Here is a 12,221-nt window from a genome sequence, read left to right on the forward strand (position 1 = left end):
TTGCCGTTTAATATTTCATTTACTGCTGCCTGTCCCATATGAGAACATGACAGCGCCGGGTTTGTTTGGAACTATTGGAGGGTTACATGAACCACGTGACCGCGTAGCGGCGAGATCAAGGAGTGTCGCAACTCTCTCTATCTCCGGCTCTGCTCTTACCCTGTTGGGTATTAGCCAATGGGAATTCAGCCACCCTTCCTGTCATAGTTTGGTTACTCCCACTGATGGAAGTACAATACTTTTTTTCCTCACCAAAAATGTCTACATTTGTGGCCTGTAGATGGTGCTGTAGGTCTAGTTTCTACAAACCATCCAGGGCTTTATTTATGCAAAAGCATCTCGTTTATAAAGGCTAAATGACTAACACAAAAGTTTTAACACTAGATCTTAATTAAAAGGAAACGGAGGTATACAGATGATACAAGCATAATGATCAGAATAGTTGAATAGGTATTCGTCCTCTTAACTGTAAGGCATGTCTGAAGACATTTGAACAGTTGAAAAGTGAAGATATTAGATATTTGCAATAACCTTTTTTTGAATTACAAGCAGGAAATGAAGTAGGGAAAGCAATTATGTTAAATATTTTGTCTATAAACCTAAATAGCTCCTCAAATATAAAGCAGAAATTGTATTCAGACATATATATGGGTATAACACAGAATACCTGGAAGGAGATATGCTCAAAAGCAAACCTAGTGACAAATTCAAACACATGGAGGGACTTTAAATAGAAAGTAATCAATATTTCAGAATGCAAAAGATAGCATCAAAGACATACCAGTTCATGATGAACTGCAGAGAACAAATAGGAACTTGCACATAATAACATAATAATAATAACATATTTTGGCTATGCCTTAAGCTACAGGTCTTTTGACAATAGGTATTGGAAGAAAATATGCTAAGAAGCAAACCTAACACTACAACACCAAGTGAATTATATTTGATACATAAGTTTTAGAGACCTCTACATCATCAGTATGTACTGTATATTGTTTTCCTAAAAAATCTGATGTGTAAAGATACATATATGTCTTCTACCTCCTGGTCAATTTTTCATGTACTGCATGAACCAGAGGACATTTAATTAAGACATCTAAACTGGCTGGTGTCAATCAGTGACCCAGCTTTACTGACTTTTCAATAGCAGTATTTAGTGAATTGATGCAATCAAATACTTGATTAGATGGAATTAAAATAAAAACTGAAATTTATAGCCTATATTCTATTGTTTTTATATGCAACCTGCGGACCCTGAAGATGAGATATGTACATGCATTACACTCACTGTCCATTTTATCAGCTCCACTTACCATATAGAAGCACTTTGTATTTCTACAATTACTGTCTGTAGTCCATCTGTTTTTCTACATACTTTTGAAGCCTGCTTTTACCCTGTTCTTCAATGGTCAGGACCACCACAGAGTAGGTATTATTTAGGTGGTGGATCATTCTCAGCACTGCAGTGACACTGACATGGTGGTGGTGTGTTAGTGTGTGTTGAGTAAGTTCACGTTTGAGTAAGTGCAGAGCACAAAGAGGAACTCACATACAGTATAATTGTTAGACGGGTCAAGGTTTGATGTTATAGGCTATCCCGCAACGGGTCACCAGACACTAATCCAAAGAAGGAGAAGGAAGAAAAAAAAATAACCACAAAATAAACACATATAACAACAACCCATACACCAATAAAACTCAAAATACATAAATACTTCGCACACCACAATGTACACTGCAAAAGTAAAAAAAATAAAAAAAATAAACCCAACCAATTTTTGACCCGTCTAACATAATCACATAATAATAATCACACATTTTGGCTTTGTCCTAAGCTACAGGTCTTTTGGAGTTATTTAATGTTCTTGAGGAAGTGTTTCAGTAGAACATCCTACAGAATTCTATGGTGGCAACACTGGGGATGTAACATCTTAGAAGGATATTTGATATAAGGTAAAGTAACCACTATTAGGGTGTTTGATTAAAACACAGGACACTAGCAATAATGTTTCCTTCATGAGGGTTGTAATCACAACTTGAAATGGTTCAAAACGTACAAATGCCCACAAAGCTTGGATACATATGCACAGTTTCACCAGTCACAGTCAGTATGTCTCACAATGTGGATGGTTTACATGCACTAAGAAAAATAAATCAGGCATTAATGATGTTTCACAATAATTTTAACCAAACATAGATTAACACAAAGAAAACTTGCATCATGCATTCACACTGAGTTTGCTAATGCTGCCATGCCACCAAACAGAAGAACAGCTTGGGCATGGGGTTACACAGGGACAGAATCAAGGGAAGGGGTGGGACCAGACCCACTCAGCTGATGGCAATTAATCAAGTGAACAGAAAAATCAGTTCAGTGGAAAGGAAAACCATTAGAATAACTTGGAGGGTTTTTTTTTACACGGGAAAATACCTGATGGTCTAGAGGGGATGTCTAAAATACAGAATTGTTGGTCAGTTGATTGACCAACTTGATTATTGTATTTATTGCTTTTACACAACGCCAAACACTACAACATTTATTGCATTTAAAAACTATTTTGAAACTTTCCACAGGTAAACCATGTAAATAAGTAACAGATTATGCTATTATAATTGGGTAAAAATACACTGATGAGGCATAACATTATGACCACCTTCCTAATATTGTGTTGGTCCCCCTGTTGCTGCCAAAACAGCCTAGACCCCTGAAGATGTGCTGTGGTATCTGGCACCAAGATGTTTGATTCTTTAACTTCTGTAAGTTGTGAGGTGGGGCCTCCAGCACAACAGATGCTCGATTGGATTAAGATCTGGGGAATTTGGAGGCCAAGTCAACACCTCAAACTCGTTGTTCTCCTCAAACCATTACTGAACCATTTTTGCTTTGTGGCAGGGTGCATTATCCTGCTGAAAGAGGCCATCAGGGAATACAGTTTTCATGAAAGGGTGTACAGGTAGGTGGTACGTGTCAAAGTAACATCCACATGGATGGCAGGACCCAAGGTTTCCCAGCAGAACATTGCCCAAAGCATCACACTGCCTCCGCCGGCTTGCCTTCTTCCCATAGTGCATTCTGGTGCCATCTGTTCCCTAGGTAAGTGCCTCACACGCACCTGGCCATACACATGATGTAAAAGAAAACATGATTCATCAGACCAGGCCACCTTCTTCCATTGCTCTGTGGTCCAGCTCCGATGCTCAGGTGGGCACCCTGACTGGTCTGCGGCTATGCAGCCCCAAACAAACTGTGATGCACTGTGTATTCTGACACCTTTCTATCAGAACCAGCATTTACTTCTTCAGCAATTTGAGCTACAGTGGGTCATCTGTTGGATTGGACCACACGAGCCAGCCTTCGCTCCCCACACGCATCAGTGAGCCACCCATGACCCTGTTGCCGGTTTACCACTGTTCCTTCCTTGGACCACTTTTGATAGATACTGACCACTGCAGACCGGGAACACCCCACAAGAGCTGCAGTTTTGGAGATTCTCTGACCCAGTCGTCTAGCCATCACAATTTGGCCCTTGTCAAACTCACTCAAATTCTTACGCTTGTACATTTTTCATGCTTCTAACACATCAACTTTGAGGATAAAATGTTCACTTGCTGCCTGATATATCCCACCCACTAACAGGTGCCGTGATGAAAAGATAATCAGTGTTATTCACTTCACCTGTCAGTGGTCATAATGTTATGCCTAGTCGGTGTACATTCTAAGATTATGCTTCTGTATGCACGTCAGAGAGCTAATCTATAAAAACATTTCCATCTACAGGCGCTATCCTGTTACAGATATTTGTAAAAATAAATAAATATAGGGGAAGCTTGAAGCGTGCAGCTTGTAAATCAATTAAAACATATTCACTTATAAAACTTAAAAAAATGACTCATAAATTTATTTCAAATTGGGTTCTTTTTATTTTTTTTATTTATCTTGGGTTTTGCGGAACGAAAGCTTTCTGACGCGTCTTATCCGGGGACAGTTTGTAACGGACTCATGTAAGGCAGACGTAAACAAGCCTAGTTTTTGTTTCGTTTCTTGTAACATAAAGAGAAACATGGCAGGACTGGAGCTCTTATACAGTAGCGTAGCCAATTCTCTAACATCTGCTCAAGATGCTGTTGTGTGCTTTGTACACTGGGAAATTGTGAAGAATGGATATAAATGTTTAGGAACTGGAGATGAGGTGCGTAAATAAACTGCATAGTTTACCTGTAACCATAGCGACTGTCTATATAGCTTTAAAACATGCATACACATACTTGATTTAATTGTTAGTATAACTGTATATAATCTAGCGGGTGATTTATAACTGATTCTTTGTATACACTTGTATGTATCTTTACACTTGGTTTGGTGATCTAAAAGCTCGGTGCTGCAGTGACGCAGCATTTTAATTTACAGTGTCTAGCTTGGTCAGAAAAACACTTATTAAAACTAAACAAACAATCGTCCCTTATTTTTGTGTATGCATTTTGTTGCTGTGTTCAAGTAATGGTTCAAAACTATGTGCACATCTGACTATCACTACATTTGCTTGTCAAAAACCTGATTTAAAATTTTTTGAACATTACGACGCTATTTCACTTGTTTCTGCTGTAATGGATTTTGGAACATGACACCAGAGATCTGCTTCCATCCAGCCACATTTAAGATTATTCACTGAGGTTGGAATCTGACTTACAGTTTATGCTACATTTCATCTTGAAAGTTTTGGATTTGGTTAAGGTCAGAGGCAACAGCCAGGCTTTTCTCCCATTTATATCCTCAACTAGGTAGGAGTGTCTAATAGAGTGGACAGTGGACACGGTATTCCAAAACTCCAGCAGCGCTGCTGTGTCTGATCCACTCATACCAGCACAACACACATTAACACACCACCACCATGTCATTGTCACTGCAGTGCTGAGAATGATCCACCATCTAAATAATACCTACTCTGTGGGGGTCCTGACCATTGAAGAACAGGGTGAAAGCAGGCTAAAAAGATATGTAGAGAAATAGATGGACTACAGTAAGTAATTGTAGAACTACAAAGTGCTCCTATATGGTAAGTGGAACTGATAACATAGACAGTGAGTGTAGAAACCAGGAGGTGGTTTTAATGTTATGGCTGATCAGTGTATGTTTCTGAATATTTAATGACTGTGTAAATGCAATAGGTGGGGATAAAACAGTTATCCAGTAATTATAAGGATTGTACATATACTCTCTCATAAATTCCAAGTGAAAGTACGTTAACAGTCTAGCACATGTAATGCATAATTATCAGATGCAATACAAATGTAAACACAGATAATTGTGCACTTCTCTTACAGCCCAAAGATGGTGAGAAGAAATCAGAGTTGCTTCCCACAGCCTGGAATGTGAGCAAAGATCTATATACACTGAGGTACAGATCAAACAATGACAAATCCAACCTGCTGCTTAAGGCCATTAGAGTGGATTCCAGCTTGATCTTTAACTTAATGGTAAACACTTCTGAGCATCTGAGGTCCTATATGATTCTGGATAGTGAACTAATTCAATAATTGAATTACTTGTCTCCTGACCGATTTTCTTCTATTTTTACAGGATTCTGCTACAGACAAAGTAACAGATCTGACCATTAATGTTTTTGACTATACAGATGAGACTAACCTGCAGTCATTTGAAAAGTATGTTTTTCTGACTTCTTTGCTTTTTATATAGCTTTTTTAATTATAGTAAACCTCTACCATGCCTCTACCATACCAGACTCTAATTACACCAAGTAACAAAAGACCAACAAAGGACCCCACAACTCAAAAACATGCAAAGGGCATGTTAACTGACAATAGATTGGTACAGCTTGTACAGAATTATTCATTTGTTATTAGTTTTGACAGAGCAAAGAAAAAACATCTGAACAAACAAGGATTTAAAATAATTCAAATTTTTCCTAATATGAAAGTTTTAAACTGTTAGTTGATTCAATTTTCCTTTATTTATATTAAACACTTGCTGTTTCTGTAGTGTGTATAAGAACACAGAAGACTTGACTAAACAGCTAAAGTCATCACTGCTTCCAGCACCCAAAAAAGAGAGCAGTGTAAGGCCAGAAAGGAGAGAGAGTGCTCCAGACACACGACCTAACCCAGACTATGATCCTCTGCGCATCCCTCACAGAGCCCCTCCTGCACGGCACCCCCCAAATTGGTAAGTATTGATGTTATTACATTTTAGTTATTTACAATTTCCTATTAAGTGAAGCAGGTTTTTATTTGGATGTAAGTTCATAAGATGATTTATAAATGGCACATTCCAATTTTTCCTAAATCAGCATCTGTACTTGTATGGCAGCCACTCCATTCTAGTGCCTCTTCAATTTCGACACAAACACACTTTACTATTTAACTTCTGCTGTCCTTGTCATTGCTATACTCTTGCAATAGGACCAGCTGGCAAAGCAATGCTAGTACTACTTCAAAGGTGACTTCAAATAGCAGAAAAGAAAAAATTTCAGTGAGAAGAAGAAGAACATCATGTTGCTTCTACCCATAAAACTGTAAAGGCAGTGGTTTAGACATTCTGGACCACAAAGCAACAAAACAGCAGAGGGCGTAAAATACTCTCCACATCGAGACAACTGACAACTCAATTCAAATATCACTCAGCTACCTATTTGTCTTTGTGACTACTTTTTCTTCAACTTTAAGAACTGCTGCTACTGTTGTTGTTTTTTCCCAGCAGGACAACTGTCCAAGCCACACAGTCAGGTCACAAACAGTCCAATATTTAGACCTAAACCCCATTGAAAATGTCAGGAATATGATTAAGAAAACATGATTGGTTGTAAGCCATCAAACAAAACCAAGCTACATGTTGTTTTTGCTAAAGGAGAGGTGTCACAAGCTACTAACAGTATTTATTCCAAATTTCAAATAAAAGTATTGCAATTTAGAGCATTTATTTACAGATATTGTCAAAATAACAAAAAGATCCAGTGTTTTCAGACCTCAAATCATAAAAGAAAACAAGTTTCTATTCATTTTAGATATCAAGATTATTTGGAAGAACCCCAATTTTCAATCAGAGCTTTAATTTATCTTGGCATGCTCTCAAAAAGGCTTTCAAGGGCACTCTCAAAGGGAAATCAGCAAACAAACTGGATATTCGAGCTGTGGTATTCAAGCTGTTATAAAGAAATTTAAAGAATAAGGAGAGGTCGAGAATCATGAATGCTGAAAAGTACAGACAGGATTGAAAATTGAGTTTTTTTTATTTTGTGTACATAGTTCCTGGATTTTCTGTTTGTATCTTAATAAAGAGACAGAAAAAACATGTTTTATGGCATATCCATGTAAAATAATTATTGTTTTATACACTACATTTAAAGTAAGGAATGTCTTTCTTTTCAGACTGTATTGTTGATAAAAATTTAGTTTATGTTTAATAGATAACGAATTTCAATGCTCAACTTCATGAGAGCCCAAATCATGATCTTTTCTTTATTCATACATTCAGCTTCAGTGACTCCTTCATCCTGCTCAGTGTTGTGGTGGATCCAATGCCTGTCCTTAATTAGTGGACAAGGCACAGATTTAATATAGGTCATCACAAACCCACCCAATCGTTTACTTACTTATATCATGGGGCAGTTAAGAGTAGCTATTTCATCTTCCACCAGGTTTTTATGGCAGATCTTCTCAAGCTCTGTCAGATTGGATGGTAAGCATCTACAGTATGAACTGCCATCTTTGGTTGTCTTTACAGGTGCTTACATGAATTTAGGTCTGGGCTTTGACTGGGACTCCAAAGACATTCACTTATCCCAAAGCCTCTCCAGTGTTATTTTGGCTGTATGGTTCAGGTCATATTCAAAAGTAGTTGTTGAGGCAGTTGTTGAAGTAATCAACATGAGTGGGTTATTAGCATATAAAACAGGGGTTTGTTCAAGCTGGCTTGTTTGTTTCTTCTCTTAATCACAGTTCTTGGACAGCCTCTTATAATCATGCCTATTCTCCTGCTAGCAAACTGCATACTACATTGTTAAATGGCTGGCTACTGGAAATATTACTGTAAACATGATCTGCTGCAAAATGTTACAATGTATGATGGAAAAAACTGAAGTAAATTCTGCAGCTTTTTCACAAAGAACCTTCAGTGCATAAATAAAATGTCAGGTCTAATAAAAATAAAGTCTAATAGGCAGGATTTTTTCATGTACATGGTTGGGAGGTAATGTCAAAAATAATTAAATGAATTTAATTTTTGTAGTTTACTTTCTAACCACTAGAGCAAAAGATTTACCCTGTATACCTTTAACTTAAGAAGAGTACCTGCTAAACCTATGTAAGCGCCTCTTATTTACTGGCAAATGTCACCAGACCAATAAATTGCCATGTTCATATCTGGTGGTAATAACAAAAGAGTAATGGTGATAAAAAAAATAAACTGCATGCTCCACATAAAAATATGTAGAATTTTGCATCAAAATATATCACAGTAAGTATCTACTTTAAGGTAAAATTCCATCAGTTTCTCACAAAAATGTTCATTTAAGGGCAAATAATTAGTTTCAGCGAACATTTGGGTGGCAAGAGGTTTTTAGTAAGCAGACATATTTAGTCACTTGTGTACAACATAGAAATACAGTATCTTGTTTAAGAAGGAACATATACACATCTTCATGTTCATGCAAAGCCTCAATCCGTTTAAGCATGCTATAAAGCTGTGCTTTTCTGTCTTTTCAGGAATGATCCTATGGGTCCATTTGCTGCAGGAGGGGCAGACCTTGATCCATTTGGGTGAGCAAGCCTACCAGTTTTCCTTATTATCCTCAAGCCATGTGATGTAAATGATTCTGGACTGAAGTAGTCAGATATTTTGTATTGAAACCTTTTTATGTGTAAAGCAGCACTCTTGATGGTAACTTGGTGGTCATTTGAACTCTGTTTTAGAGGGAGGACAGGGGGCATGATCGTGGATCCGTTACGATCAGGCTTCCCCCGTTCTGGCTTTGACCCGTTCAGTGGAACACCTGATATCCTCCCTCCTGGCGCTGTGCCCCCAGGTGCACGCTTTGACCCTTTTGGACCAGTTGGCAGAAACAGACCTGGGTAAATACAACTGAATATTTTAGCTGCACATTTTAATATGGTTTTGCTGGTTTGCTAAATATTATAGGTAAGCTCATGAGTTGAAAGTCTGCAGATCAAATAAAAATGTCAGTGTATTTTAATTACTTTCATCTCTTGCCATTGTGTTTTACTTATTTGTAATAAATCTTTCAAATGTCTGCTGTAATTCTCAGGCCAGATCCTGATCACCTGACCCCACCAGGCTATGATGACATGTTCATGTAGAAGATTATGAAGAACAAACCTTTCCTAGAAGACACCCTGTTTCTTCGACATTCTATATTTACATCTCTTCTGGTTTCCATAACAGACAATGAGCACTTTAAGGTTTAATTAAAAGACAGCAAATTTAATTTTTGTCATCTACTAATGCAAAAGTCATTAAAGCAGATTTTGTTTACTGAAATTAATCTTTTGGATTAATGCTCATAGGGCTTATCTCATTGCTGCTGACTTCATTAACAGACACAAGCTACTAGTTGGAAAAAAAAAACGAATGCCCTAAATCAGCCCCATGCTTTAAGCTATTATATTGGGACCTTACAGTTATGTAAGCATGAAAAACCCAGGGCATAGAAATATTGCATCCTTGCCTAAGGAAATCTGTTGTCCTCAAAAGAATCATATTTGTCCTTTTTGTTATTTTTAGTTTTTTTGTTTCTTTACATCATTATTATATACCTTTAGTTTCCAGCTGCCCTTATAACACCCAGTTAATAGGCTAATCACTGCTGCCAGATCATATACAAGATTTTAGACCTTCTCTACACTGATCAGCCATAACATTAAAACCACCTCCTTGTTTCTACACTCACTGTCCATTTTATCAGCTCCACTTACCATATAGAACCACTTTGTAGTTCTACAGTTACTGACTGTAGTCCATCTGTTTCTATACATACTATACATACTTTCACCCTGTTCTTCAATGTTCAGGACCACCACAGAGTATGTATTATTTGGGTGGTGGATCATTCTCAGCACTGCAGTAACAATGACATGGCGGTGGTATGTTAGTGTGTGTTGTGCTGGTATGGGTGGATCAGACACAGCAGCGCTGCTGGAGTTTTTAAATACCGTGTCCACTCACTGTCCACTCTATTAGACACTCCTACCTAGTTGGTCCACCTTGTAAAGCCAGAGACGATCGCTCATCTATTTCTGCTGTTTGAGTTGGTCATCTTTTAGACCTTTATCAGTGGTCACAGGATGCTGCCCACAGGGCGCTCTTGGCTGGATATATTTTTGGTTGGTGGACTATTCTCAGTCCAGCAGTGACAGTGAGGTGTTTAAAAACTCCATTAGCGTCTTTTTTCCACTCATACCAGCACAACACACACTAACACACCACCACCATGTCAGTGTCACTGCAGTGCTGAGAATGATCCACTACCCAAATAATATCTACTCTGTAGTGGTCCTGTGGGGGTCCTGACCATTGAAGAACAGCATGAAAGGGGGCTAACAAAGCATGCAGATGGACTACAGTCAGTAATTGTAGAACTACAAAGTACTTCTATATGGTAAGTGGAGCTGATAAAATGGACAGTGAGTGTAGAAACAAAGAGGTGGTTTTAATGTTATGGCTGATCGGTGTAGTTCTTAGCACAACATTTTTCTAAACAATTCATTACCTGTGTTGCATTATCATCAAATTATGTTCTGCATTTTAAACGCTAGCAAAGCCATTTGGTCTTAATATGCATTTCACCACAACCTAGCTTTTATAGGGTGGCATGATGGCTTGGTGGGCAGCACTGTAGTCTCACAGCAAAAAGGTCCTGGGTTCAGTTTATAGGTTGAGCAGTTCTTTTTGTGTGGAGTTTGCATGTTCTCTTCATGCCTACTTTGGGTTACCTCTGGGAGATACGTTTTTTTCCCCACAGTCCAAAGATATGTAAGTTGGATGAATTGGAGATACAAAGTTGACAGTGTTTGACATTTAACTTGAACTGATAAATCATGTGTTATAAAACGGATAGTTCCGGTCCTAAAATCTGATTGGCTGAGCCGCGTTCGAAGCACGGTCTCTCGTGGCTTATTGCTTTATTATATAATCAAAGTGGGAAACATAACTTTAAAATCCTTAGCTTTTATCAGAGTGAAAGCCTACGGAAAAAGTATATGCCCAAAAGTATGTGAACATCTAATTACTCCCATTGCTAACAGGTGTATAAAACCAAATATATAGAATAGCATTCAACTTTGTGGCAACAGTTTGGAAAAGGATCAGCATGACTTTGCCACTGTGAGCAAAGTGAGGTCCATAAAGTCAAGTTTGTTTGTTTGTTTATTAGGATTTTAACGTCATGTTTTATACTTTTGGTTACATTCATGACAGGAACGGTAGTTACTCGTTACACAAGGTTCATCAGTACACAAGGTTATATCAAACACAGTCATGGACAATTTTTGTATCTCCAATTCACCTCACTTGCATGTCTTTGGACTGTGGGAGAAAACCGGAGTACCTGGAGTAAACCCACGCAGGCATGGGGAGAACATGCCAATTCCACACAGAAAGGACCCGGACTGACCCACCTGGGGATCGAACCCAGGACCTTCTTGCTGTGAGGCGACAGTGCTACCCACCAAGCCACCGTGCCACCCCATAAAGTCAAGTCAGTTTTATTTATATAGAGCTTTTTACAATGGACATTGTCTCGAAGCAACTTTACAGAATCCAGGACCAACAGACCAAAAACCCCTGTTGAGCAAGCCTAGGGCAACAGTGGCAAGGAAAAACTCCCTTAAGAATACAGGAAGAAACCTTGAGAGGAATCAGACTCAGCAGCAACCCCCATCCTCCTTGGGTGGCCTGGAGGATAATTTGAATAAAAAGGATTCACACAAATTATACATAAAGACATGGTTTGTGGAGAGCCCTGACAACAACCTTACTACAAACATTTGGGCTAAATTGGAACATTGACTGCAATCCTAGGTCTTTTTCTCCAACATCAGTGTCTGAATTCACATATGCTCATTTAAGTGAATCTGTAAATATTTTCAGAGACACACTCTCATGGAAAAAGCCTCATCATTAAAATGGATGCAAATGATAGGGGTGGGTATCTATAATAATGATAATTATTTTAGAGAAGGATGTCCAG

The 12,221-nt window shown here is 38.2% G+C and overlaps 1 protein-coding gene across 1 annotated transcript; it reads left to right on the forward strand.

Moving 5' to 3' along the window:
* The first annotated feature begins 3,984 nt into the window (after nt 1-3,984).
* Nucleotides 3,985-9,514, forward strand: psmf1 (proteasome inhibitor subunit 1). The gene is made up of 7 exons (XM_062996744.1): nt 3,985-4,193; nt 5,326-5,478; nt 5,582-5,664; nt 6,002-6,184; nt 8,722-8,775; nt 8,929-9,087; nt 9,282-9,514. The coding sequence occupies exons 1-7, from the start codon at nt 4,065-4,067 to the stop codon at nt 9,331-9,333; spliced, it is 813 nt and encodes a 270-aa protein (XP_062852814.1). The 5' UTR covers nt 3,985-4,064; the 3' UTR covers nt 9,334-9,514.
* Nucleotides 9,515-12,221: the final 2,707 nt, after the last annotated feature.

This window comes from Trichomycterus rosablanca, chromosome 6 (genome assembly GCF_030014385.1).
Source record: "Trichomycterus rosablanca isolate fTriRos1 chromosome 6, fTriRos1.hap1, whole genome shotgun sequence".
NCBI lineage: Eukaryota > Metazoa > Chordata > Actinopteri > Siluriformes > Trichomycteridae > Trichomycterus > Trichomycterus rosablanca.